This window comes from Meriones unguiculatus, chromosome 1 (genome assembly GCF_030254825.1).
Source record: "Meriones unguiculatus strain TT.TT164.6M chromosome 1, Bangor_MerUng_6.1, whole genome shotgun sequence".
Classification (NCBI taxonomy): domain Eukaryota; kingdom Metazoa; phylum Chordata; class Mammalia; order Rodentia; family Muridae; genus Meriones; species Meriones unguiculatus.
In genome coordinates, this window is record NC_083349.1 from 21,432,575 (window position 1) to 21,458,936 (window position 26,362).

Here is a 26,362-nt window from a genome sequence, read left to right on the forward strand (position 1 = left end):
TTCCACATGCTTCCCCTCAAATAACGGATGAGCACAGCAGTGTTCCCCAGAGACTTCAGCCCTACACAGAACCTTCTCAGAAACCCTGAGTGTCTCTTACCTCACTCCACCTAGCTAAAGCCGTGCAGGCAATGTCACACTCGCTGTAAACTGAACACTTAACACTGGAACCAGGCTTGGGTAGACACATAAGTCACATGCAACAGGCAAACACTGTGTGTATGTGCATTCTGCCCAAGTGGATACCATCCTTAAGAGGGAGAGCAGAGGTTCATGTCTGCTGTAGCAAGGACTGCCGTCTAACCAGTGGCTCCCATGTCTGTCCACTCCTTCTGAACCCTAACCCACCTACAAGCCTGGCACCATGACAGGTGTTAACTCTTGCACAGGTGGGACACTACCTCAGTTCCAAGAGAAGCCAACTCCCCTCTGACTGTTTCTCCCTTTACCGGAGCCACACAATGGCTCATCATCAGCTCTGTAGCCAACTCATAACTCAACCAGGCTTCAGAAAGGCTCCTGGGCCTCCACACCCAGGCCCATCACTGCAACCCCTGTTTCAGGACAGGTAAGCCTTGGACCGCCCCTCTTCAAGATGTTTCAGAGCTCATCTGCTCCCCCCTCAGCCTGTATGGCAACCTCTCTAGGATGGTGATGTTGACTGCTTCTTTTCTAACTGCACTACGTTATCATCCTAGCCTGAGATGAACCACCTGCTGGCCAGGCTCTGTCCTTTCAGGCCCTATAGCACTCTACATTGCCACCAGCTTACCCTAAAGGCTACAGTCCTGTCCACAGAGCTGTGATTTGAAGAGAGTTTTCCTCACAGTGCTCTCAGCACCACCAGACTTCTTCCTCAATCAGGACTGACAGACTTCAAGAGACAAGAAGCAAAATTAGGATCCCACCTGAATTTACCCTGAACAGACCTCCCCATTTGAAGCTTTCTAAATAAGACAGGTTTAAAAAAAAAAAAAAAAAGAACCTCATTGTTACTTTCAAAAGGACTAGAAAGGCAACTGCACCTGGGTGTAGAAATAAAAGCTATGGGTGTGAGCCTCTAATCCCACCATCAGACTGAAGCCAGCCTGGGTTAAATAATGGGCCTCTGCCTCAAAAAAAACAAAGCATGGTGACACCCTGAATATAACAGTTTAAAGACAATTCCCAGGGTTTTCCTACACATCAGGTGGCACAGATCCTGTTATAGAACCTGACACTGGATCTGCAACTTCACTGACCTAGAGTTGCTACACACTCCCTGGTCACACAGTGGAAAACACTAGAATCCATATGTAGACTATTTAAAGAACTAAACAGGGCTGGAGGGATGCCTGAGCAGTTAAGAGCACTCATTGCTATAGCACATGACCTGGGTTCTGTTCCCAGCACCTACAGGGTATGTCACAAGCATCCCTAACTCCAGTTCCAAAGGTTCCAACACCCTCTTCTGGTCTCTGAGGGAACTGCACACATGTGATGCATAAACACACATACAGACAAAACAGTCATACACATTTAAAAAATCATGGACAGGTGGTGGTAGCACATGTCTTTATTCACAGCACCCAGGAGGCAGAGGCAGGCAGATCTCTGTGAGTTCAAGGCCAACCTGGTCTTAAGAGTGAGTTTCCAGGACAGCCAAGGCTACACAGAAAAACCATGTCTGGAAAAAAAAAACAGAACAAAACACAAAACAGAAAAAAAAAAAAAAACCAAGAAAAAACTTAAAACTTAAAACTAATTACTTCTCGACTCTACATATAAAACGTTTAAGCATTTGTGAAAAAGTAAAAATGAACTTAAACCCACATTGAAAATACAGCTGAAACTTTAAAGTTGGAGCAAAACCTAAAAGTGGTAATTTTTTAAAATAATAACAACAACAAAAAACCTGCACATGATCAACTCACAGAATGAGCATCACACAACCTCACCTCCTCACTGTGACCTTTGCCAATGCCAGACCTCCCAATGCAGTCCTCCCCTGGCCTGGCATGGGGGGACAGACTTGGAAGGATGGAGACATCCTGTACAGTAGCCAACAGAACAGCTGAGGGGCTGAAGTCAGCATTCTTTCCACAGCTAAATGGCCAGGCAGGCAGGGCCCTGCACCTCGGGTTCTGATTAGAAAGGTAACATGGGGTGCCCAGACCTGCTGAGGTATCAGATGATGACTGACATGCTCACCATGACCCCTGCTGTAGGTAGCAAGAGTACACCATCTGCTCTCCTGCTTCTCAGTAAGGCATGAGCAGTCTCAGCTCTCAGCACCAACTAACACATACACACACCAAAACCTATCACACAGACACTAAAACTGAAAAGTATATAAAGTAGCTAAAACAGCAGATTCAACACAGCAGATGAGAAAGAGGAAGAGATGAGAGAGAGGAAGTAAGGTCAGTGAGCAATATCCAGACAGGACAGAGAATATGTAAAGAATACGGAAAGAGGTGTAAGATACGGCAGGTGGGAACAGGTGAAAACCCTAAGACATTTACTGTAAGTACAGGCCCTTAGGGTGGCTAAAAATAAGGACTGCAGTGGAGCTGATGGGCAAAAGGCTTCCTAAACTCACTAAATACTCCAGCTACCCAATGCAAAGGAAACAGCAATACTACTTATGCCAAAAGAAGGCAAAAACTCAACAGAGCCACCAGAAAGGCTGAAGAGGTGGCTTAGTTGGTACAGTGCTTGCCTTCCAAGAATAAAGACCTGAGTTCCAGTCCTCAGACCCATGCAAAAAAAAAAAAAAAAAAAAAGCCACGCATGGTGGTGTGGGCTGTGAAGGGGCGTACTAGGGATGTGAACACAGGTCTGTCTCTGGAGCTCCACAGCTAGGCAGATTGACCTGACCAGCAAGCTCCAGGTCAGTGAGAGACCCTGGCTCAAAAACAAGGTGGATGGTGACTGAGAAACTATACAGCTGAGGTTGTTCTTGGGCCTCTACACGCACAAATATGTGTGTATGAATGTGCACAGATATACACACAAACACATGTGTGGAAGGATGGCCCTAGAGATTGGTTTCTCTAAGCAAAAGAAGATAACCCCTAACAGAAACATGAGAAAGCAAGGGGTAAAGAGCAACAAAATGCCTCACTGTGGCTAGTGTGGCACATATTTGTGATTCTAGCACTTGGGAGGCAGAAGGACTCTTAGATTCAAGCAAGCCTACGCAATAACCAAAATTTACTGGGGATAGGAGAGGAGAAAAGAAAAAGATGAGGAAGAGGGACCAGGAATGATGATGCATGCCTTTAAACTAGGAGGAACTCCAAGTTCAAGGCCAGCCTGATCTACATAGGGAGTTCCAGAACAGTCAAAGATACAGAGAAAGATGCTGGCGTAAAGGGGGCGGAGAGAGTAAGGTCAGGAGAGGTGATGGTGCATGCTTATAATCCCTGCTCCTAGAAAGCTGAGACAAGGGCAGCCTGGATGCACATCAAAGCCTTGACTCCCCTTTATCGTCAAAGCTGCCAAATGTGGTCCCCAAGTCCTCAGGGAGCAAAGGCCAAGCCTAAAGACACATATCAGAAAAATCTAATTTCTGCCACAAAACTGTCTTGCAATTTTTTCCTTCTCAGCAGGAAAAACCCTTCACAGTGCAGTATTGCCAATGAGCTCGTCTAACAAGTAAAGCAGAAAACACCACCAACACAGAAAATCCACGAAGCACAGGTGTTGACCAAGGAACACTGGCCATCTTGTTCATGAGAGCAATCCAGCCTCCATACCAAAACCTCACAGGGCACAAGGTGACAACACAGGTCAACTTCCTTTATGACTACAACCCTAAAAGTACAATAATAACAAAATCTAGTTTGGAATTGTTCCTAGGATTTCAAATTTTAACAGTTAACTACCAAACAATAAACTCACATGCCTACGTCAAAAGATGCAGAACAAATTAAGAAATTCAATAAACACTTTTTGTTGTGGTGGTGGTTTTGTTTTTGTTTTTTTGAGATCAGGCCCAAGGCTAACCTGAAAGTCACTATATAGGCCAGGAGAACCTCACACTTAGTAGTAGTCTTCCTGACTTGGCCTCCTTAGTACTGAGGTTAAAAGCATGAGCCACCATGTAGGAATATCACATGAGTGTTTTCAAAATCATTAAGAAGATCATAAGTTTGAGCCCATCTGGGCTATATAGCAAGAACCTGTCTCAACAAACAAGTAAACAAAAACAAGACTGTTAAACTATGAAGAAGCCAGGCGGTGGTGGCTCACGCCTTTATTCCCAGCACTCAGGAAGGCAGGGGCAGATCTCTGTGAGTTTAAGACCAGCCTGATCTACAGAATGAGTTCCAAAATAGCCAAAGCTATACACAAAGAAACCCTGTCTTGAAAAGCAAAAAAGGCAGACAGACAGACAGACAGAAAGAAAGAGAGAAAGAAAGAAGGAGGAAGGAAAGAAAGAAGGAAAAGAAAGAAACTACTAAAGAATTATCACATTTAATAGAAAATGTTGAAAATGTTGACCAAAGCCCTTCAGTGACTACTGCACTTGCAAGTTAAACAGTACACAAGTTCTTCCAGGAATAAGACAAGGAGGCCCACTACTACCAGGGCAGTTAAACTCTGTGCTGAAGAGCTCAGCCAATGCAACTCCACAAGAAAATCAAGGCGAAATATAAACAGATAGATACATAGATAGATAGATAGATACATAGATACATAGATAGATACATAGATAAAATAAATATCCAGAGCAAGCACAACTCCCAAATCCTAAAACTCAGTTCTTATATAGGGTGTGGGGTGCACACGTATAATCCCAGCTCTTAAGAGTCTGGAACAAGAACATCACAAGTTTGAGACTAACCTGATCAACAGAAATCTAGTCAAAGAAAAAAAAAAGAAGAAGAGGAAGAAGAGGAGGAGGAGGAGGAAGAAGAAGAAGAAGAAAAAGAAGAAGAAGAAGAAGAAGAAGAAGAAGAAGAAGAAGAAGAAGAAGAAGAAGGAAGAAGAAGAAGAAAGAAGCAGCAGCAGCAGCAGCCAGTTCTATTTAGGAGTTAGAAAGATAGTTCAGCAGTTAAGAACAGCTTGGCTACTCTTCCAGGGTACCTAGGTTTAATTTCCAGCACTCACATAGTGGCTCACAACCATATATAACTCCAACTCCAGAGAGTCAAACACCTTTTCTGGCCTCCATAAGCCCTGCATGCAGGTGGTGCAGACATACATGCTGGCAAAATAACCATACACATAAATTTTTTTTTAAAAAACGTTCAAGACGATATTTTTAAATAAGCCAGTTCTATTTCAACACACTAGCAACAAATAATTACACAGCTGTTTTATGTCTGTAGATTAGAAGAACAATGCTGAAAAGACACCAGTCCCACAGACGTCTGTAGATTAGACATGTTCACAGCTAAAACCACAGTGCATCTTGTGTGGTCTGTCAAGCTGGCTGGCTCCCTGGCTGGCTGACGGTGTATGTATGTCTCACAGCACACATGCACAGGTCAGATAACTTTCAGGAATCGCTTCTCTCCTTCACCATGGGTTCCAAAGCCAGGCTTGTGAGGCTTTAACCCACCAAGCCTCTCTCTGGCCCAAGAAGATTTCATGAGCCAGGTGAAGAAAATCTTATAGAACAAAGGTGAAGAACTTAAAATACCAGATCCCAAGACAACTCCTGCAGTCATTCGGACACTGTGATACTTGTACAAAGATGGCAAAGACACCACTGGAGCAGAAGAGTGACCCATCCATTCCATCACTCTACCAGAAATACACATTAGCCCAAAACTAGCAGATTTGCTAATCAGGATACAGTAAATATTACTTTGTGTGGGTTTTTTTTTTTTGTTGTTGTTGTTGTTGTTTTGGACAGCTCACTATGTAGCACTGGGTAGCCGGAAACTAACTACAGAGACTAAGCTGGCTTCAATCTCTGAGATCCACTTGCCTCTCTCCTTAGAGACCAGAGGAAGGCATCAGGTCTCCTCTAAGTTACAGAAAGTTATGAGCTGCCATGTGGGTGTTGGGAGTTGAACCCAAGTCCTCTAGAATATCAGCTAGTGCTCTTAACCACTAAACCATCTCTCTAGCCCCCATACTAAACATTCTTGGGCTGGAGAGATGGCTCATCTATTAAAGGCTAGACTCACAACCAAAACTAAATATTCTTGGAGGGGGGTAAGATCAACCAATTGAATTAAATTAAAATGTAACTTTTCCTCATAAAAAGATACTATTGAGCTGGATGTGGTATGCAACTGAAATTCCAGCACTTGAGAGACTGAGGCAGGATTATCAAAAGTGTAAGCTAGCCTGGGCTACATGACAAGACCTTTATATATGAACATATGTAAACATCTGTGTCTACACATATGTGAGACACTACAGTGCGAAAAGGCAAATACAACAGTATAAAAACATCTCCCCTTCCAGGCTGGGGAGGCTCAGTGGGTAAAGAATACAAGCACAAGGTCTTGAGTTTGGGGCCCAAAACCCAAGTAATAGTCAGGTGTAGCAACCATGCCTATAATGCCAGTGCTGGAAAAGCCAACCAAGAAGATCCCAGAAGCTCACTGGCCAGCCAGTATGGCCAACCAGCAAGCTCTAGGTTGAATAAGAGAATTCAACCTAGAAACAATAAGGTGGAGAGGAATTAGAAAGATGGCTAAGCAGATGGCTAACAGCACTTTGCAGCTCTTGTTGAGAACCAGGTTCCGTTTCCAACACCCACATGGCAGTTCACAACTGTCTTTAACTCCAACTCCAGAGAATCCAATGTTTCTTATCTCCACAGGCTCTTGCACCCACATGGTACACATACATCCACTCAGGCACACACACATATAAGATAAAAATAAACACCAAAAGCCTAGCAAGGTGGAGAGCAGTCAAGAAAGACACCCAGCATCAAACTCTGGCTTCCACACAGATGTGCACACATGTATATGAGCACCTGCATATAAACATGTGTACATATAGGAACACACACAAACCTGTACACATACATAAAAAAATGAATTTTAAAAAAATCTTCTAGTCAGGCGTGGTTGTATACACCCTTAATACCAGCACTTTAGGAGGCAGAGGCAGGCAATCTCTGCGAGTTTGGGGTCAGTCTGGGTTACATACTGAGTTCCAGGACAACCATGGCTATGTAGTGAGACCCTGTCTCAAGACCAAACAAACAGAAAAAAAAAAAAAAAAAAAAGAAAATCTTGTATACATCTATATACTCTGAATGCATAAAGAACTTCAAATTAAAAGCAGAAAAATAAATCAACAAATAAAAAAAGACTTCCCAAATCGCCCAATGACCATGTGCCTGCTAAGAAGCTGCTGCTCAGCAGGTGGCTGCAGTCAGGAAGCCACCTCTCCACATGGAGCTTTGGAGCCTATAACAACAGCTTCTCACACTGCTGGTGGGCCGTGCGGTTGTGCCAACTGTCATCACAGCCACTTTCGGCAGTAATTCCTGAAGCTGTTGTCACTACAATTCCACTCCTTAGACTATTCCAACTGAAACACAGATCCAGTTTTGCACGTCCCCAAATGCAAAAGCATCCTGGGAAGTATAAGACCAGTGGCAGCCTTAGGGGTCCTGATCGCACAAAGAACAAGTAAGGCCACACCTACACAGCACATTGTAGGGAGAGTAAAGGTGGGTCTCACAGAGTCCAGGGAAGAGTGCATAAATAAAGGAACCAAGGGTGAAGAGCTGGGCCACATTGGAATGGGAGACAGTCACTAAACACAGGAAGCAGGAGGGGGTTTTCATAGGAGGCATGGTCCTGTCCATCAGTTGATCCAAACAGACTCCAGGAGCTGAGGCACACACATACACATGCCCATTTGGTCACATTTTTAGCCACCATAGGATCCTAATTCCAGGAAGGGAATGGTTTAGAACAAGTTTACTCCATGACATTAGACTCAGGTCAGGTATGACATAACTGTGAGCACCAGCATGTCCTACATTCAATGAGGCACTGCAGAGCAGCAGCCAGTGTCACCTGGCAACAAGTTTACTAGCAGGTGAGATGAGTCTTACTGCCTGAAACCCACTGCCTACACCACCAGTCAGCTGTGTCCCCTGTGCCTGCTCTTTCCAAAAACCTGAATGCTGCCCAAACACTGCTACATACAGACTTGAGCTGCAACAGACACAACTGCAAAACGGAGCAAATGGGACTCCGTACATCCTGAAAGCCTCTTGAGCATGTGGCAAACATCTGACCTCATTAACCTGCTAATTCCTAAGTCTCCAGGAAGAAAAGATGATTCTGTAACCCCCAAACAAAAGCCCTCAGCACACAACACTAACACCAAAGGACAGTCAAACATTTAGTCCAGTCTTACAGAACTGACTACAGCCAAGAGATCCATCAAGGCAGTGATTATTCATTTGCTAACTGATCTCTGCAGACCCACCATGAGAGCCTAAGTGAAGCTTCCTTGAGCACTATGAAGACACCCATCATGAATGAGCAGAGTGGGCTCGTCAGCACGAAGATAAGCAGCTCCTGCTCGGTGTACCTTTCACATTGAGTTTTCCTGGCTATACCGATTTCTCCTTCCTCTACCACTGATTCCACACTTAACTCCGGAAGAGAAGGCTCTAGCACACCAGTCCAAATGTGATACTAAAGACACACAAGGTGTTTCAAGCTCTGAAAGTCTCATCTGCCCAGAAAGAGGAGACTCAAGATTCAATTTTCAATCTTTTTTCCCCTGAAACCAAGTTTAGTCACAGCTCATGAATGTTCTGAAGAAAGCCAGTATAGACTTTTCCAAGAACATCAGTTCTCATTATCCACAAGATTGCCCAGGAAGACACAATCCCTGAGATCCACTCCTCATAGGTCCACAGCAGGCAAGAACAGGTCTAAGCCACAGAACAGGAGACTCCACACAGCTCAATTGCTTCACAAGCCCCTGCCAAAAACTTTGAAGTATTTTCCCAAATCTAGGCAGTTTCCCAAAAAGGCAAGACAGTAAAGCAGTGTGGACACATGGCTTTGGAGAATATCCACTTATTCCTAAGTTGAACTCAGAGAACAACAGAAACATCACTTCCCAAGTGGTTACACAAAATAGCCAGCAAGCTAATACATTAACAAGACCATCCCACAGACACTTAATGGCAGACACCTTGATTTCAGTTTGATGGGCATACCTGTGGAAGCGCAGTGTTGAGCTGCCTCTGCAAGGAATCTCTTTCGTGGCCAACCTCATGCAATTTCCCCTGGGTTAACGCCAATGTTTCTTGCGTCTCTCTCAGTGTGTCCAGAAGGCGGTCTCGTTCTTCCAGCATGGAGACCATGAGCTGCTCAAAATGCGAATCAGCATCTGGCTGTGAGGGGGAGCCTGACCCATGGCTCCCACCTCCTCCTGGAGGGCCTTCCGCTTCACTAATGGTCGGCATCACCTCGCACATCATCTTGAAACATGAAAGATGTAGACCGCAGTCAGCAGGTGCAGAACACAGGTTTCCACAAACCTGCAGCTTTCTGAGCACCACCTGTGGCTGAGAAAAACGATGACAGACTCACACTTTCAGAGCTGCTTCACTCTGGCTGCACACACTCTAGGAAGTAAGTAGCCTGCACAGATCGAGGGAGACCACTGTCCCAGGAGCATGGTGACCTGGGGATGCTCACCTCTCCCACCCAGGGAAAACCAGTGGGGTTTAAAATCCACACTCAGCAGCTGAAGACAATGGGCTTCTGTTAATTTTGTTCTTCCCCAGAGAGATTCAAAACATAGTCCCTCAACCACAAGAGACTGGAAACTGCCAAGCACCGGCACTATGGGCCCAAGCATCTTCCAGGAATGCGTGCAGTCAGCTCCTGGGAAGGACTACGGGCTCCCTGACTTGTGAGGCTGGATATTTGGTGATCCACGGAAAAAGAAACTGGATTGGCTCTTTAAGGCCTCGACAGAAGTGTTTTTGCAAAGGCCTACTGCTGTGGAACAGTTGGTCAGCCAAGCCAACTTACATAAGTTTACAGTCAAAGAGTGAGGAAAAGAACACAAAGAGAAAATATACCCACAATGGGAATCTAGGAAGTCGGGACACCAGGGCTAGGTAAGAAAGGAGAAGGAGAAGGAAAAGGTGAGATGGAACTAGAGATTGCATGCTCCCAGGGCACGGAGGGAGGGAGTGGTGGTGAAGGGGAAGCCTTGCAGGTGCACCTGACCAGGCCGGGATGATCCTACCGACAAGAGCCCGGCTGACCCTGCCTGGCTCAGCTGACCCCAACCTCACTGACCCTGGCCAATCTAGGCTGACTCGGACCTAAGTGATACCAGCCCGGCTTGGCTGGCCTCTACCTTGCTGACCCCGCTGAGCCCCGTCCGCTGACCCCACCGACACGGCCCCGCCAACCCCGGCCCGCCACCCTGAGCGGCCCGCTCCGCCCGCCCTCACCTTGGCCGGCGGGCGCGGCTCCGGGGCTACGCGGCGGCCTTCGGGCGGCGGCCGGCTGCGGGCCGACCCACGCAGCCCCGAGGCTGCGTCCTCGCCCGTGCCCCGGGCCCGCCGCCCCGCTCGTCACGAAGGCCGGCCCGCCGCCGCGGGACACTGGCGAGCGCAGAGGACCGGGCCCGGCGCGTCGCCGGCGTCAACGTGCCCGACGTCCGGCGCGTCGGCGCGAGCGTCAGCACCGCCCCCTGAGGGAGAGGCCGGCCGCAGGGCGGAACGCATGCGCCAGCTCCGCGGTAGTGGGCGGGCGGCCTTTCCTCAGCGCCAATTGGCTATTCCTCGCTTTAGCCCCGCCCTCATCTCCGCCCCTCCGCCAGACCAACCTTGCCGGGAACCACAGGTAGAGCTCTCTGCCAGGTACTGGGAGATCGCAGTCCTGCTTCCGTGCTGTCACACCAGAGCTTGTGCTGACGTCACCCGAACGCCGATGTCACCCGACCTCTCGCCCCTAAACCCAAGACCTCTGCGGAGTTGTGCCGGGCCACTTGCAGAACCGGAAGGTACCGACAGGCCAGGGAGGGTGCCTGCCTCCCTCTGGCTTGTAGGTCTAGCCTTCAGAAGTCCGAGGCAGGAGGATTGCCACGAGTTGGAGGCCCTGCCTCTAAAATACAAACAAAGGCGACTACCGACCCCCCACCCCACCCCCGATGACTGGAGTTTGATTCCCGGGACCCAAATGATCTACTTTAGATCCTCGGAATCCACGTAGTCCCAAATGTTGTCCTCTGACCCTCACCTTCATTTATCTTGACACCCATGCAGGTACACACTCTAGGAAGTAAGTAGCCTTCACAAAAAAAAAAAAAAAAAAAAAGAAAGAAAGAGGGAAACATGCGAAACATGCGTAAGTAAATGTAAAAAGAAAACAGACATCTTAAGGACTCAGCCACCCTTGCAAGTATGAGAACCTTGAGTTCCACTCCCAGAGTACACATAAAAATAAAAAGCCAGTCGGTCTTGGTGCTGTACACGCCTAATTCCCAGCGCTCACGAGGCAGACAGATCTATGTGAGTTCCAGGCCAGCCAGGGGTACATAGTGAGACCTTGTTTCAAAAAACTTTTTTTTTTTTTAATAAAAGCGATAAAATACTCCAGAAGCCAAAAGATGATCATCAACCATAACAGAAAAGCCAATAAAATTTTCTGAAAGCCAAAGCAGGAGTCAACTAATATGGACTACACAGAGACCCAGGCCAGTCAGAGGACACACGGCCATATCCCTATTTCAAGAGATTAATAATTAATTGAAAAATCAAGTTACATATACAACTCAGACGCACACCTTATATCCTACAGCTCAGAAAGCAGAGGCAGACAGATCTCTGCCAGTTTGCACTTAGCCTGGTCTACGTAGACAGACCCTGTCTCAAAAAACCAATCAGATTGTAATTAAAAGCGATAAGTTCCCTGAGGGGCTCTCCCAGTACCATCAGCCACTGCACACAAGTCTTCAGTTGCCTTGATGTCTCAGGTTTGGATTTGAGAAGATGCCCATTTCTCAGAGACTCCTGCTCATGCAGCTGTCTCTTAAGAAACAGAAACAGTACTAAAAGCAGCTCAAAAGGGCACACTGTGTTCCGTCCCCTCCCACATTCATGTAGCATGTGTGAGGCTGGCAGCTGGCAGGGCAGAAAGCTAGAGAAAATAATGCTTCTCCAGCAAGTTCCGAGACCTGTTGAAACAGTCAGCTGCTGCATCAAGCGGTACCTGTTTTGCATGATGTGTGAGTGGTGAGGTGTGACCCCAGAGAGAATTGGGACACGGTGGGGCTGAACAGAAGAGATGCCATCCAGCAGGTCCCTAATGCTCAGAGGTCTTCCCAGGCTGTCTGGGCGCTGATTGGCACCTGTTCACTGCAGACCACAAACCAGCAGAGATGGCTGTGAAAAACAGGGGCTACCGGGCCGTTGCCCTTCTGGATCACAGGAATGTGGTTGTTGTTTTTTGTTTGTTTGTTTGTTTGTTTGTTTGTTTAAAAATATTTTTACTTTTTTACTTTTCAATTTTTAATCACATTGGTCTATGCTGTGTGTGTGTCTGTGTATCTGTGTACATCTGCAGGTGAAAAGTGCCTTTACCATATCACTGGCCCACATTTTTTTTAATTCTGGAGTTGCGAGCTCTTTGAGACAGGCTAAGTATGCAACTGTCCACATGCTGTATCTGCCTCCCAAATACTGGGATAACTGCTGTGTGTTATCACATCTGCCATGACCTCAGCCCCCTCTTTATCTATCTTTACTTCATACATTTGCCTGTATGTACGTATGTGTGTGTGTACACTGTGTGCATGTTTGATGTATGCATAGGCCGTAAGAGTTTGCCTCAGCCCTTGGAACTGGAGTTACATACAGTTGCGAGCTGCTGTGCAACTGTGGGTAGTGGAACCGGGGTGCCATCTCTGCAGTCCCATCCCTCCACCACCCCTTTTTTGAGAAGAGATCTCACACAGCGGTGATAAATACTCCACCAAGCTCACCCTGTGTCCTCTTGTTCTGCAGCTGAGGAGGCAGGGCCAAGGAGCGGCTAAAAGAAAAAGGTGACAGCCTGAGAGGCCTGAGTCCGGAGGCAGTTCCTTCTGTAGACAGCTCATTGAAACCTTGCTCAAGGGCAAGCCTGCTCTTCCTTGTTGGGAATATGGGCTGTTTGGGTTGATGCGAGAACACAGATGCCTCTGGATAGAGTGGTAATGAAACCAGATTTGGGGCTAGTGAGGCAACTCAGAAAGGGCTTGCTGAGCAAGGGTGAAGACATGAGCTTCATCCTCAGCACGCACACACACACACACACACACACACACACACACACCAAAAAAAAAAAAAAAAAAAAAAAAAAACTGGGTGTGGCAGTGCATCTGTGTAATCCCAGCCTGAGGAAGTGGAGACACAAGCATCCCTGAGGCTTGCTGGCCAGCCAGAGAACAAGGTAGAATGTTTTCCTGAGGGTGACGCCTACACCTGTGTATACATACATAAAATTGTACATAAGGAGAGCATTGTCCAAGAACCCTACCCCCACATAATCCCACCAGTCCTCACAACTCCATCCTATGTTCTATAACACGACACTCCGAAACATTACCAGTTGAATCCCCTGTCCCCAGCAGATAAAGTGTAGAATTCAGGACTTGAGCCTAAATTCTCTAGGACCACAGTCAATACTATTATTTTTTTTTTTGAGACGGAGTCTCAATATATAGCCCCAGGCTAACCTGGATCTCACTATGTAGACTAGGCTGCCTCTGCTTCCCAAATGCTGGGATCAAAAGTGTGCACCACCACACCCAGCTGTGACCAGCATTCTTGCTGTTGCATAGTGAGAGTTCTCCAATCCTCCCAGCATGAGGAATAGGTCAGTGATAGGATCCTCATTGCCCCCTCAAGGCTCCATGAGTTGACATAATCCTCAGATCCCAGCATAGGGCCAGATGACGGAAGACACGTGTTTGGAGGGTGTTCAGCCTGCAGCAAGGGCTCCTTACATGTATCTTTATGTTAGACAAGCAAGCCATCAGGGCTGGAGAGACTGCTCAGAGATTAAGAGTACCAGCTGTTCCTCTAGAGGATCTGGGTTGGATTCCCGGCGCTCACATAGACCCTCACAACCATCTATACCTCCAGTTCTGGGGGATTTCATGCCCTCTTCCGATATACAATAACACCAGGCACATATGTGGTACACAGACATAAATGCAGGTAAAACACCCCTTCATATTAAATAATTTGGGGGTGTTCAAGACAGGGTTTCTCTGTAGCCCTGGCTGTCTGGGAACTTGCTCAGTAGACCAGGCTGGCCTCGAACTCAAAGATCTGCCTGCCTCTACCTCCAAAGTGGTGGGAATAAAGATGTGTGCCACCATACCCAGGTAAATAAAATTTTAATTTAAAGAAAGAAGAAGGAAGGAAGGAAGGAAGGAAGGAAGGAAGGAAGGAAGGAAGGAAGGAAGGAAGAAAGGAAGGCAGGCATCACCTGGTGACAGCAGCCAACACTGCGTTCAGCACACAAAGCCATCTAATAAAAATGCCCCCGTCACAGGGACCAGAGAGGTAGCCCAGCCTCGTAGGTGTGTCAGCCCTAAGAGTTCATAACTTCACCTTGACCCAGGGGCAAGGCTCCACCTGCACACAATGCCAGTCTCCCCACCCATTATATGGGGATACTGACGCCAGAATCACACACTGTGGTGCTCCCTGTGACATTCGGTGGAATTGTCCTTTGCCGCTGGCCACCAGAAGTGCTTCCTCCCACCAAGTAGTTATGCGTGCAAAGGCTGGAGCCATTTGGCCTGGTTCTATCTCGCCTCTCCTTCTTTTTGCCAAAGCTGTGCACTCTTGGGCAAGTTGCTTGGCCCCTCTGAACCTCAGGCTCCTTGTCTGTAGAGCAGAAGTGAGCATCTCAGGTTGCTGGGAGGGCTGATTTGGGAAAGCCAGGGGGTTCTCAGATGGGCTCCTGGCCAATCCTCCATCCCCAAGGAAGTGAGGATTGAGTTCAGTCAACTAGCATCTTGCCCCCCTTTGCCTCTTAGCCTAGGAGTCACCCTGAGTATCTGCTTCTCTTCGATGAGATGTGAGGTAAACTACACAGAGCATTCTGGGATTGTCTTTCCTGATAAGAGAGAGTAGTACACAGAAATCCCCATGGGTTCTACCCTTTCCTACTTTGAGACACACTCTTGAAGGCTGTTCTGTGGCAGCCATTTTTTCTTTCTTTCTTTCTTTCTTTCTTTCTTTCTTTCTTTCTTTCTTTCTTTCTCTCTTTCCTTCTTGATTTCTTTGCTTTCTTTTTCTTTTCAGCTTTTCAAGACAGGGTTTCTCTGTGTAGTCTTAGCTGTTCTGGACTTGCTTTGTAGACCCGGCTGACCTCGAACTCACAGAGATCCTCCTGCCTCTGCCTCACTGAATGCCAGGTTTATAGGTATGTGCCACTGTGCCTGGCATTGTGGCAGCCATATTGAGAGCACAAAAGTAAAATACTCTTACTTTGCCCTAATTGTACTTGTCTTTGAGGTACTAAATGAACACCCACAGTGTCATGGCAGCCAGCTAACAATGCCATGTCATACCCCCTTCTTACTGACCTCCCCTATCTTCCTTTTATTTTATTTTCAGAGGACTGAAGGTTAAGGCCAGCATGCTAGGCCCACAGTCTCCCAACTCCCCAAACCTGGAAGCTGGCTGTTGATCTCCCACTTCTGTCCTGGATCAAAGGATAAAAAAAAGTCATTCATTCTCCATGAGTACTTCTTGTTATCAGCCTCACATTTCTAAAAGGAGAAAGGACCCAAGTCAAAACTCAAAAGCAGTTTTGCCAGTTATCTGTCCAAAAAATTCCTTTCCACCATCTCTCAGGAAATCCCATCCCCCCTTTTATATGGTCCAAATAGCAAGAAAATGCAGACAAGAAACTGAAAAAAAAGTACTGCAATTTTTTTTTTTTTTTTTTAGAGAATTAAAGCTAATGATGTTTACGAAGGGCTGGCAAAAAGGCTCAGTGGGTAAAGAGGCTTGCCACCAAACTGAATACCTGAGTTTGAGTGCCTGAGTGGGGTGGAAGGAGAGAACTGATTCCTGCTCTGACTTCACAGGCATACTGTGGCACTTCACCCTGCACACATACACCCAAGAGATAAAAATAATAAGTTCTTTTAAAATATACACAGAGAGGTTGCTGGTCTGGGGGAAGCCCACCTCCAGCCCCCATCATAGCCTGGAGTCATGCTCAAGAGCAAGAGTTGCTGTCCCCTAGCATGCAGGCAAAGCTAGCACTCTGGGAGAAGGTGGAAACGTGTGGGAGGGACCAGCCACTCTTGCTGGTGTTGTGAATTGCATGGTTGTGCCCATTCTCAACCCTGCCTCAGCCACGGGCAAGTCATTCTTTCAACTAAGATAAAGATTCTGTACACACAGCATATGGGGTGCAATAGTTCAATATGTGGGGTTCTAAAAGATAAGCAAACTTGCAGGGTGCTGAACACTGGCAGGAAGTTTCCATGTCTGAACAGCCACGGTAGGCTGCTGTCATTGTCGTCGTCGTCATCATCATCATCATCATCATCATCATCATCATCATCAGTGATGCAGATAAAATAGCCTCACCATTAAAAAAGGAACTAGAGAGACAGATCAGCACTTAAGAGCACTAGCTGCCTTTTCAGAGGATCAGGTTCAATTCCCCAGACCCACATGGCAGCTCACAAACATGTTACTCCAGTTCCATGGGAGTTCCTCTTTTGGCCCCTGCAAGTACTGCATACATGTAGTGCTCATACATACACACAGACAAGCACTCATGTATGTAAATTAGAAATAAATAAATCTTTAAAAAGTAAGAAAAGGAATGGACGCCAGGGCCATGGTAATGAACACCTGAAATTCTAACACTCTGCAGGGGGAGACAGGAGAATCAGAAATTGGAAGTCATTCTCAGCTAGGCATTGAGTTTGGAGCTTAAGGGAGACAGTGAGGTCCAGATGGCAGGGGTGGTTGCCAACACCTTGAATGTGCTTCTGCAACTGAACTCTGTCGCTAAAATGGCTCTGACACTAGACATTGTTTATATCTGACCGCAATAAGAAAGTAGCTTTGGGCTGAGTCCTCTCGGTGCTAGAGTGTTTCACTTAGCACAACAGAGGCCTGGGTTCCATGCCCAGCACCTCAAAAACAAAAATAAACCAGCCAGCACTCCCTTTTGTCAACTTTGAAGGTATTTTGAACACTTTACTAAGGAATATTTCTATCACTAGAATTCTTTTTTTTTTTTTCCAAGACCGGGTTTCTCTGTGTAACAGTCTAACAGTCCTGGCTGTCCTGGAAACTCACTCTGAAGACCAGGCTGGCCTTGAACTCACAGAGGTCCCCCTGCCTCTGCCTTCCTGAGTGCTGGGATTACAGGCATGTGCTACCATGCCTGGCTAAAGACAGGGTCTCACTTGTTATATAGACCAGGGTTAGCTTTGCACTCACAGAGACTCATCTGCCTTGGTCTCCTGAGTCCTGGGATTAAAGGCATACATCATCAGGAATAGTCAGAATATTTGTCATGAAACAAAGATCAAGATTATCAGATTGGGCAACTAATATTTTGAAATACTAGGGATTCATTTGTTTTATTTTTAAAAAAGAGGTGGCAAGATGGCTTAGTGGGTGCAGGTGTTTGTGGCAAAGCTGACGACCTGAGTTTGATACGCAGGACCCATATGATAAAAAGAAAAAACTGACTCCCACTAGTTGCCCTCTGACCTCCACACCTGCTGTGGCATGCACATGTCCTCCTTCACCTCCTCAATAAATAAGTCAACAGGTAATATAATTTTCAAAAACTAGATCTTTGTGGAAGTAGCTTCAAGATTTTAAAAGATTTTAAATGTTTACATTGGGAGGGGGTAGAACACAGGTGCCACAGCACATGCATGGCGGCTGCAGAAATGTGCTGCCTGGCCCTTGCCTGTGTGATGTTCTCCTGCTTTATAGATCTGCATATGTCTGCTAAGTGTACTGTGCCTCTTCCTCGGCACTTGTCAGATGGTAGGGTGGCCAGCTCTTCTCCTCTCACACGCTGGAACCCACTGTGACTGACCCCTGGGGCTCTGTGGACCAGCCCTTTCCACACAGTCCTTAACCCCCTGCCAGCTCAGCCAAGATGGGGTGGTATGATGGTCCATCCCTTCTGTCCTGTGGTGGTCTGGAAGTCCTGCTGAGTGTGCTCACAAGAGAGAGGGGTAGGGGGGAGGTGTTTTGTTCTCATTTGGGTGAAATAGGTCACTCTTGGTAAAGTTTCCTTGAGCAGGCGACACAGAAGGAAGTGCATCCGTGCCAGGGCTTAGATGCTGTGGGCTTCGGGGAACCAGATTCCCTGGAAAAGCCAAGCACGGTGTTGTGGGCCAGGTGCAGAAGCACACAGGCTGGGGTGGCTTACACCAAGCAAGCAGCAGGTACGGCAGGCCTGTCTGTTAGAGCACTGGGTGCTGTGCCAGAGGAAGCGTTGGCATGTGTGGGGGCTCTCCCAGAACTCCCACAAATCTCATGCATGGCAAAGTAGCCTCACTCAGGCCCTCACACAGAGATAGGCTCATGGTAGCCCATCACAGTCGGGTAGGGAAGCTGTCTCCCCTCTTTCACCATGAGCTAGACCAAGGTGCCAGTCCATCGTTGTGGACAGACAGGCACATAGTAGGTGTCTTCTAGGGGTTACTTGCTTGCAGCCCTTGAGAACTTCCCAGACATCTGGTCGAGGAGGCAGGGCCAAGGTGGCAGGCCATCTGCTGCTCACAACAGCTCTAGGAAAATTAGTCCGAGCCCTTCCTCCTGAAGCAGGGTCCCTCACTGTGACCCTTTTGGGGGCAATTCTTTAGATTCGGCAGGGACCAGGTTGAGGTAGCCGAGGTGGAACTTCCATCACTTAGACCACAGTGTCACCTAAGGTCTAAAGAGAAGGATCGGCTGTTAGAGATAGGGAGATGGTTAAGGCCACAGCAGTAATGACACCACCTGTTCCATTCAAGTACAAAGCCTAGCGATGCAGCCAGCACAGCCAGGGGACACCAGGCTGTGTCCCTCCTAGAGCCTCCAGAAGGGTCAACCTGCTGACACCTTCTGACTCTTCTGACCTTTGGCCCCCAGGACAGAGAGGACATGTTTTTGTTACTTTGAGGCCTTGTTGAGTGGCTGCTGTGCCCAGCTGAATAGTGCTCAGGTTCTGATATGTAAATGTTATTCCATGCTTAGCTTAAACATCTTGCTTGCCTCCAGGGGACACTGAGGCGTGGGGCAACACGAAGGGAAGGGATCACCGAAAGCATAAGGGACCTGGCTACAACCTGCAGGGATGGGTGGGGCAAGTGGATTTCTTTCTTTTTTTTTAAATTGGGTTTTAAAGATCTCTGTTTCTCAAAGTGACCTGGAACTCACTATGTGTATAGCCCTGGATGGCCTCAAGCTTGCAATCCTAGTGCCTCAGCCTACCTAGTGCTGGGATTACAGATATTTATCATTGCACCTGTTTTTATTTATTTTTTTACCCCACCTCTGCCCTCAGACCTAGTGATACATACCTATAATTCAGCATTTAGGAGGCTGAGGCAGGAGGATTGAAGGTTCAGGGTCATCCTGGGTTACAGAGTAAACCTGTCAAAGGAAGGGGGAGAGAGGGGAAGAAAAAAGAGGGAGAGCAGACGGGCCAAGCTATAGCTCAGCAGGAAAAAACTTGCCTAGCATGTGTAGGGCCTTGGTGCCACCCCAGCATCAAAATTGTGGTTTTGGTTATTGTTGTTTGGTGGTGCTGGGGATGGCACCCAGGGCCTTGCAAGCTTAAAGGTGCTCTGCTTCTGGGCTTGCCCCAGCCCGCCCCTACCCCACCCACCCACACCCCTGCACCACCTGAAAAGCAGGTTCCCTCAGTCTCTGACCAACTTCTCACAGTCTTATCCTGACCCCGGGAACCAGAAAATGAAATATGCCTTGCCCCAGTGAGCACAGGCCACTTTTCTGCTATCTATCTATCTATCTATCTATCTATCTATCTATCTATCTGTCTGTCTGTCTAGTGTGTGTGCCCTAATGCATATGTGGTCAGAAGGCAAACTTTGGAGTCAGTTCTTTCCATCTCCCAGATGGGTCCAAGGGACTGAACTCAGGGTGTCAGGCTTGGTGGCAAGTAACTCTACCTGCTGAGCCATCCTGCTGACCCTGTTTGGCCTTCTCTGGAATTTTCCACATTCTGGTCAGTGTCTGCAGGATAGAGAGACAGCTGAGGTTAGCAAAGGCCCAGAGGCCTTCAACCTTTCAGAGCGCTGTCCTTCCTCCTGAGCTCATGGGCAGCCAACATTAGGCAGACCTTCCTCCCCAGTGCTGGCATGGCCGGGCCACCCTCATCCCTGGTTTCTGACACACTTGGAAGAAAATTTCCACACCACCTTTTTCTGTGGCTCTTGAACCTGCTCAGCTGGTTCTTGCCTCAGGCCTTTGCACTGGCTGTTCTCCCTGCCCTAAACATCTTGGCCTAGCCCTTCACATTGGTTTCTCACCTCTTCCAGATGCCATCCTGCTGAGGACCCCATCTCATCCCTGCCTCTGTTCCCTGTGCCTCCTTCTGATCCTGGCTGGCTTTGTTCCCAGTTGTGGCAAGAAGCCAAGAGCCCTAGGCAGTGGGTGAGGCTAGGTGATGAGGCAGTGAATTTGGCTCTGGTCCAATACTGCCCACTCATGTGATCTGTGCTGCCAGGGACTGAGGAGAGCCCCTGAGGTGCACAATGAGACATGGCTTTGAGGCTAAATTCCACTGTGAGAAAGAAAAGGAGATAGTGAATGTTCTAGAAACATGGAGATGGGAGGCACCATCTGGGGTCTGAGTGCTGCTGAGGTGTATAGAGGTTGTCTAAAAGAATCAACTTTAGGAATCAATAAGAGAAGCTGGGCGCGGTGGTGCAGACCTGTAATCCCAGCACTCAGGGAGGCAGAGGCAGGCGAATCTCTATGAAAGAAGAAGAAGGAATGACTATGTCATGTGAGTATGGGACAAAAAGTCCTAGGCAGAGACAAGCAACCTCAAAGGCTGGTGCCCACCCAGGTCAGGAGGCCCCTTCCCTTTTCTAGACACCTGGAGGGTCCTAGTTAGTTCTGCTACAAAATGAGAAGGTACACAGGAAAATGGTCCCTGATCCCATCTCCTTCTGTTCTGGTGACAGCTTGTGGCATCCGAGACACCCAGAAGCTGGCAGAGAAGAGCCCTCCCTGGCTAGCTGGTATGGACGGCCATGCGCTCCCTCTGCCTGCTTTCCCACGCCCACCCCAGTGTATAAGCTCAGGATGTGGCTGTGTGGGGGCAGGCTGCCCCGCTGTACCCACCCACTGGCCAGGCAGTGACTTGCCCAAGGATAATGGGGCTTCAGATAATGGCCTCCAACAGAAACTAGAGGAGAGTCATGACAGAGGGCTCCCCATGGCCGTGGGTGGGAGGGGGTGGGGTGCAGCAGGAGAGATAGGAAGAGCAGGGTGCTGGCTCTGCAGTTCTTCTCCTGCTGAGATATGTAAAGATCGTCACAGTCTGGGCCCTGATCTGAAGGGACTTCTCTGCTGGGAAAACAGCCTGTGCCCTGATTAAAAAAAAATGATGGCTACCCGAAGGGCACTCACACGCTCAGATGCCCCAGGAGGCAAAGGGCCCAGGCAAGTTTAGACCCAGACATCTGTAGAGATCTCAGAAGCAGAGACACAGGCCCACAGGACACTGACATAGACACTAGAGCCTGCTCTATGACAAATGTTGGTGGTCAGTCTGAAGCTCTATGCTCTGTGTGAGGCATCACAGTTTCTGGTCTAAACTCCTCGGTCTAGCAGGATTTCTGCATCCCAGACTTCACACACCATGGCTTCCTCATCGTCACACCAACTTCTCAATTATGAAAACCCAATTCCATATATGTAGGGTTTCCCCAGGCAGTTGTGCCTGGGCACCTCTCTCTCTCTCTCTCTCTCTCTCTCTCTCTCTCTCTCTCTCTCTCTGACACTGGGTCTTACAATGGAGCCCAGGTTGCAGTGGTGCTAATGAGGCTAGGAGAATTCACAGTCCTGCTTCAGCCTCTGCATGCTGGGGTTTCAGGAGCATGTCTTCATGCTGGTTTAGTGCTTCTGTTGCTATCCCACAGCCCTTCACCCCACTGACTCCTTGTCCTCCTTCCCCTCTCTCCTGTGACATAACCCCCTGGCTCTCGTTTGGGAGTCCTTGCCCTCTGATACCACTGGAGTTGCTCAGGGTCTCACCCCAACCTTCTCTCTCCTGCATTGGATCTGCTCAGGAAGTCTTCTGTTCCAAACAGTCCTCCTTCCATATTTGATGCCCAGGTGGAAAGGCGGACCTCAGATTTGTTTGCAGATAGCCTTTGCTGATGTAACTCAGGTTGAGGTCACTGATCCTTAATCAAGCAACTGCTGCCCCTCTAAAACAGAGGGTTGTGTGAGCAGAACCCAACTGGGACTGACAGAGTTTGGACACTGCGGTGCAAGCTGGGGTACTATGAGTTTCTGTAAACCACCAGGCTGCTGGGACCAGGAACAGCAGGGAGCCCGCTCCAGCCACCAGAGAGCACCACTGGCAGCCCCCCCTCCCGCCTCCTTGACTTTATGCATCTTCCCAAATGGAAGACAGTGGTTTCTGCTGTTTTCAACCGCCCACATAGGGTCATTTGTCACAGCAGCCCAGGAGGTCTACAGAGTTCCCATTCCAGGCCAGCACAGCTCTCCACCTGCAAAGCAGAGAGCATTCCCAGCCTGCTGCCCCGCCCCAAGTGCTCCAGAGTCCTCGCACAGAGAACACTTCCCTTTTCTAAGGCTCATTTCATTAGTAATTACTATTTTAATAGATCTTAAAATAACGTGTGTATGTGTGTGTGTGTGTGTGTGTGTGTGTGTGTGTGTGTGTGCATGTGTGTGACACATGCCATGGCATACATATGCAAGACAAGTTGCAGGATTCAGTTCTCTCCTTCCATGTGGGTCCCCAGGATCCAGCTCAGGCCATCAGACTTGGCAGTAGGCACCTTCACCTGATGACCTTTCACAGGCTAACTTTTGATAATGTTTTAAAACCAAGAGACAGGCAGGGTGGCACATGCATGCAACCCCAGCACTTGGGATCTGGAGGCAGGAGAATGAGGTGTTCAAGGTCATCTTCAGCTATAGCCAGTTCAAAAACCGCCTCAGATAGGTGAGACCCTGTCTCAAACCAAAACCAGCAAGGCTGGTGGTGCAAACCTTTATCTTAGCACTCAGGAGGCAAAGGCAGGTGGAGCTCTATGAGTTCAGGGCTACAAAGTGAGACCTTCCATGTCTAAAAAAAAAAAAAAAAAAAAAAAAGGCCGTGTAGTCAAAGAATGCTTGATGGTGAGGGAGAGTCTGCAGGAGTGAAGGGTGAAGCTGAAGTTGGCATGGAAGTCTCTGTCACCAGGCTAGGGAGCGGACTCCACTAGAACTGTGAGGGGCAGCCTGCAAAGAGCAGGTGAGGGCACAGCCAGGAAGGCACAGGAGGCTGAGGAGACTCAGATGGCACAGAAAGAAGCCAGACAGGATCACCAGGCCTCAGCCAGGATCACCAGACCTTACCCCACCTGCTGGTCCTCCCCAGTCTTAGTCATCTCCTGCCTCCAGGGGTGAACATGCCATTCCCCTGAGCCCTGCTGAAGAGGCTGGCCCTACCCCACTGGGCCCACTCCCATTACTGTGATTGGTGGGGAGCAAGAACTCTAGATCCACCCAGACATTTATTCTCAGAAGAGAGGAGCTGCCAAGATGCCTGTGGTAAAACGAGGTGAGCTAAACCTCCCCAGCAGATGAACCCTGAAATCAAGGCCACTCACGTGAAGATACATGGCATGATCTTACCCAAAGTAGGTCCCTACAATAGTCAGACTCATAGACAGAAAGACAGATGGGGCAACAGTGGTTAGTGCTGTACAACAGCTTTCCTGAAGAGACATGAGCACATTTGGGTTTCCCAGAGAAGGTGTCTCCAGAGCACTGAGCCAGTGAGTTGTCAAGCTTACTGTCATGGGGGAGGGGCTTCTTACAGGAGTGTGGGTCACTTTGCAATGACTCAATGACTAGCATTGATGGTGACTTGAATAGCTGCATAGATGTAGTCATCCTAGTCTCCTGAAACTGTGACTCCCTGAATCTGGGTTTGCATACAGCTGAGAGCAGGGCAGGAGGGTGTGGCTGAACATTCAGGTGAGGATCTGATGACCATCCCTATCTCACCTTCTACAAGGCATTCAGCAGACTCTGTCTTGAGGACAGTTGCTCAAGACAGCAAAGGCAATGTTATGCCCAGACAATAGCATTCAACAACAACGGAGGGCAAAGTTTTTGTTTGGGAAGATGAAAAATTCTGGAGGACCACAGAGGGCTGTGGTGTTTTGAATGATAATGGCCCCCATAGATCCATATATTTGAGTGTTTTGCCCCCAGTCAGTGGAACTGTTTGGGAAGGATTAGGAGGTGTGGCCTTACTGGAGTAGTTGTGTTACTGGAGTGGGTTTTGAGGTTTCAAAAGCATATGCAGTTGCCAATTAGCTCCCTTTCTCTCTGTGTATAGCTTTGTCTCAAGATGTGAGCCCTCAGCTACTGGTCCAGAGCCATGCCTGCCTGCTGCCATACTTCCCACCATTATGGTCATGGACTCATGCTCCAAAACCATAAGCCCCAATAAACTCTTTCTTCTTTAAGTTGTCTTGGCTATGGTGTTTTACCCCAGCAATAGAACCATAACCAAGACAAGCACTGAGCAGGCCAGAACCAAGAACATAGGTATGGGTGGCCACACAGCTTAATAAGCATTCCATCATCTCAGCTCCATTTATGGGATGGAAGGGCACCAGAACAGTGTAGGTACATGTTGAGGCACATTCTTGATCCACACCCTGATGCCAAGGACAGCACCCTGCTTGCAGAGTAAATGAATGATAAAAGAAGCCAGAGTGATAGCCCATGTCTAAAATCCTAGCACTCAAGGGCCTAAGGCAGGAGGATTGTCATGCTTCTAGACCAGTCTGGGCTACAGAGTAAGACATTATCCTCAAAACAAAACAAAATATCAACCCAATAAATAGGCCTGGGGTGTAACTCAGTTGGATGGGTGCTTGCCTAGCAAGCATGATGCCCTGGGTTACACTCCCTCCATTTTACATAAAACTAGGTGTGGTGGCACATACCTATAACTTGAACACGAGGGAGATAGAGGCAGGGGGTTCAGGAGTTCAGGTTATCCTCAGCTACATAATGAGTTTGAGGTCAGCCTGATCTACATGAGATCCTATCTTAAAAACCAAAACCAAAACAACCCAGGGGCCAGAGAGATGGCTCAGTGGTTAAGAGCACTGACTGCTCTTGCAGAGGACTTGGGTTCAGTTCCCAGGCCTACATGGCAGCTCACAACTTCAGTTCCAGAAGATCTAATGACCTCTTCTGACCTTCAAGGGCACGATGCACATCTGGTGTCCATACACACATGTACACAAGAAATAAAAAATAAAATCTAAAAAAAAATCCTCAACATATAGAGATTTAAATTAAAAGTGAGTAAATGGAAGGGCCTTCATTACTCTGAACCCAACTTCCAGCAAAGTCTCAGGGAAAATGGCTTTTCTTTCCTCTCCCCGCTCCTGGTAGTACCCATAGGGAAAGTCTAGTTTTCCCATGATGAAAGGGTTTGGGAAGCTGTCCAGACGTCACCACCCTCTCTTCCTTGGGCTCTGGCCAGCTTAGGCTTAGCTGTGGAGCTGCCAAAGCCTAGGAGCATTTCCGGAATGTAGGCTTCATGTTACCCTCCTCCCAGCCAGCTTCTCTTGCCTCAGTCCAGACACTGGCCATCTTTGAGTACCTGGTGACATCGGCCTGTTTGCCTTTTCCTGGAGTTCAGCATGCTGCTGGTGACTGTGTCCTTCTGTGGACTTGTTTCGGGACAGAGATCCAAAGACCACTCAGAATGATCGAAGTCCTAATTGAGAGTCTGTAGCAAGCCATCAGTGACTGCCTGGAGAGAAACACTTCTCACAGAGCAGCCTCGAGTGTGTTTTACAAGGATCTTTTAAAGTCAAAGAACACAGAAATAACTACATCCTGGTTGGCAGCTTCAGGAGGAAGTAAAGAACCAAGCAGTTTAACAGTATCCAAAAACATGCAGTTGAGACATTTCAACCCCGAGTCTCTAGGACAGGACTGGGTACTTTCCCATGAGACTTTTCACAGGGGGGATAGAGGGCAGGGGTCAGTTTCAGCTCAAACCAAAGATGGCTCCAGCTGAGACAAGATGGAGGAATCTTTCCCCGTCACAGTCCCAACTGGTCTTAGTGAATGAATCAAATCGGGGATGCATCCTGCTTTAAAGAGCTGTAGTTGGTCCTAAGGACCATTAAT

The 26,362-nt window shown here is 47.9% G+C and overlaps 1 protein-coding gene and 1 long non-coding RNA gene across 13 annotated transcripts in view; both read right to left on the reverse strand.

Annotated features, from left to right (window-relative positions):
- Ppfia1 (PTPRF interacting protein alpha 1) overlaps positions 1-10,594 on the reverse strand; it is a 78,675-nt gene extending 68,081 nt beyond the window's left edge. For 3 of the 12 annotated variants that reach the window (XM_060383278.1, XM_060383270.1, XM_060383265.1), the window contains exons 1-2: positions 10,403-10,592; positions 9,149-9,499 (exon numbers count right to left, since the gene is read on the reverse strand). In XM_060383278.1, coding sequence (XP_060239261.1) covers positions 9,149-9,412 — 264 coding nt within the window. In that variant the 5' untranslated portion in view covers positions 9,413-9,499; positions 10,403-10,592. Of the gene's footprint in view, positions 1-9,148; positions 9,500-10,402 lie in introns of all 12 variants that reach the window. The other 9 variants (XM_060383276.1, XM_060383272.1, XM_021634067.2 and 6 more) reach the window with 7 other exon arrangements.
- Positions 10,595-18,010: 7,416 nt separating this feature from the next.
- Positions 18,011-26,021, reverse strand: LOC132653962 (uncharacterized). The gene is made up of 2 exons (XR_009591768.1): positions 25,827-26,021; positions 18,011-18,878 (listed from the first exon to the last, which is right to left on the reverse strand). It is a non-coding gene; the product is annotated as an uncharacterized LOC132653962 (long non-coding RNA).
- Between the last annotated feature and the right edge of the window lie 341 nt (positions 26,022-26,362).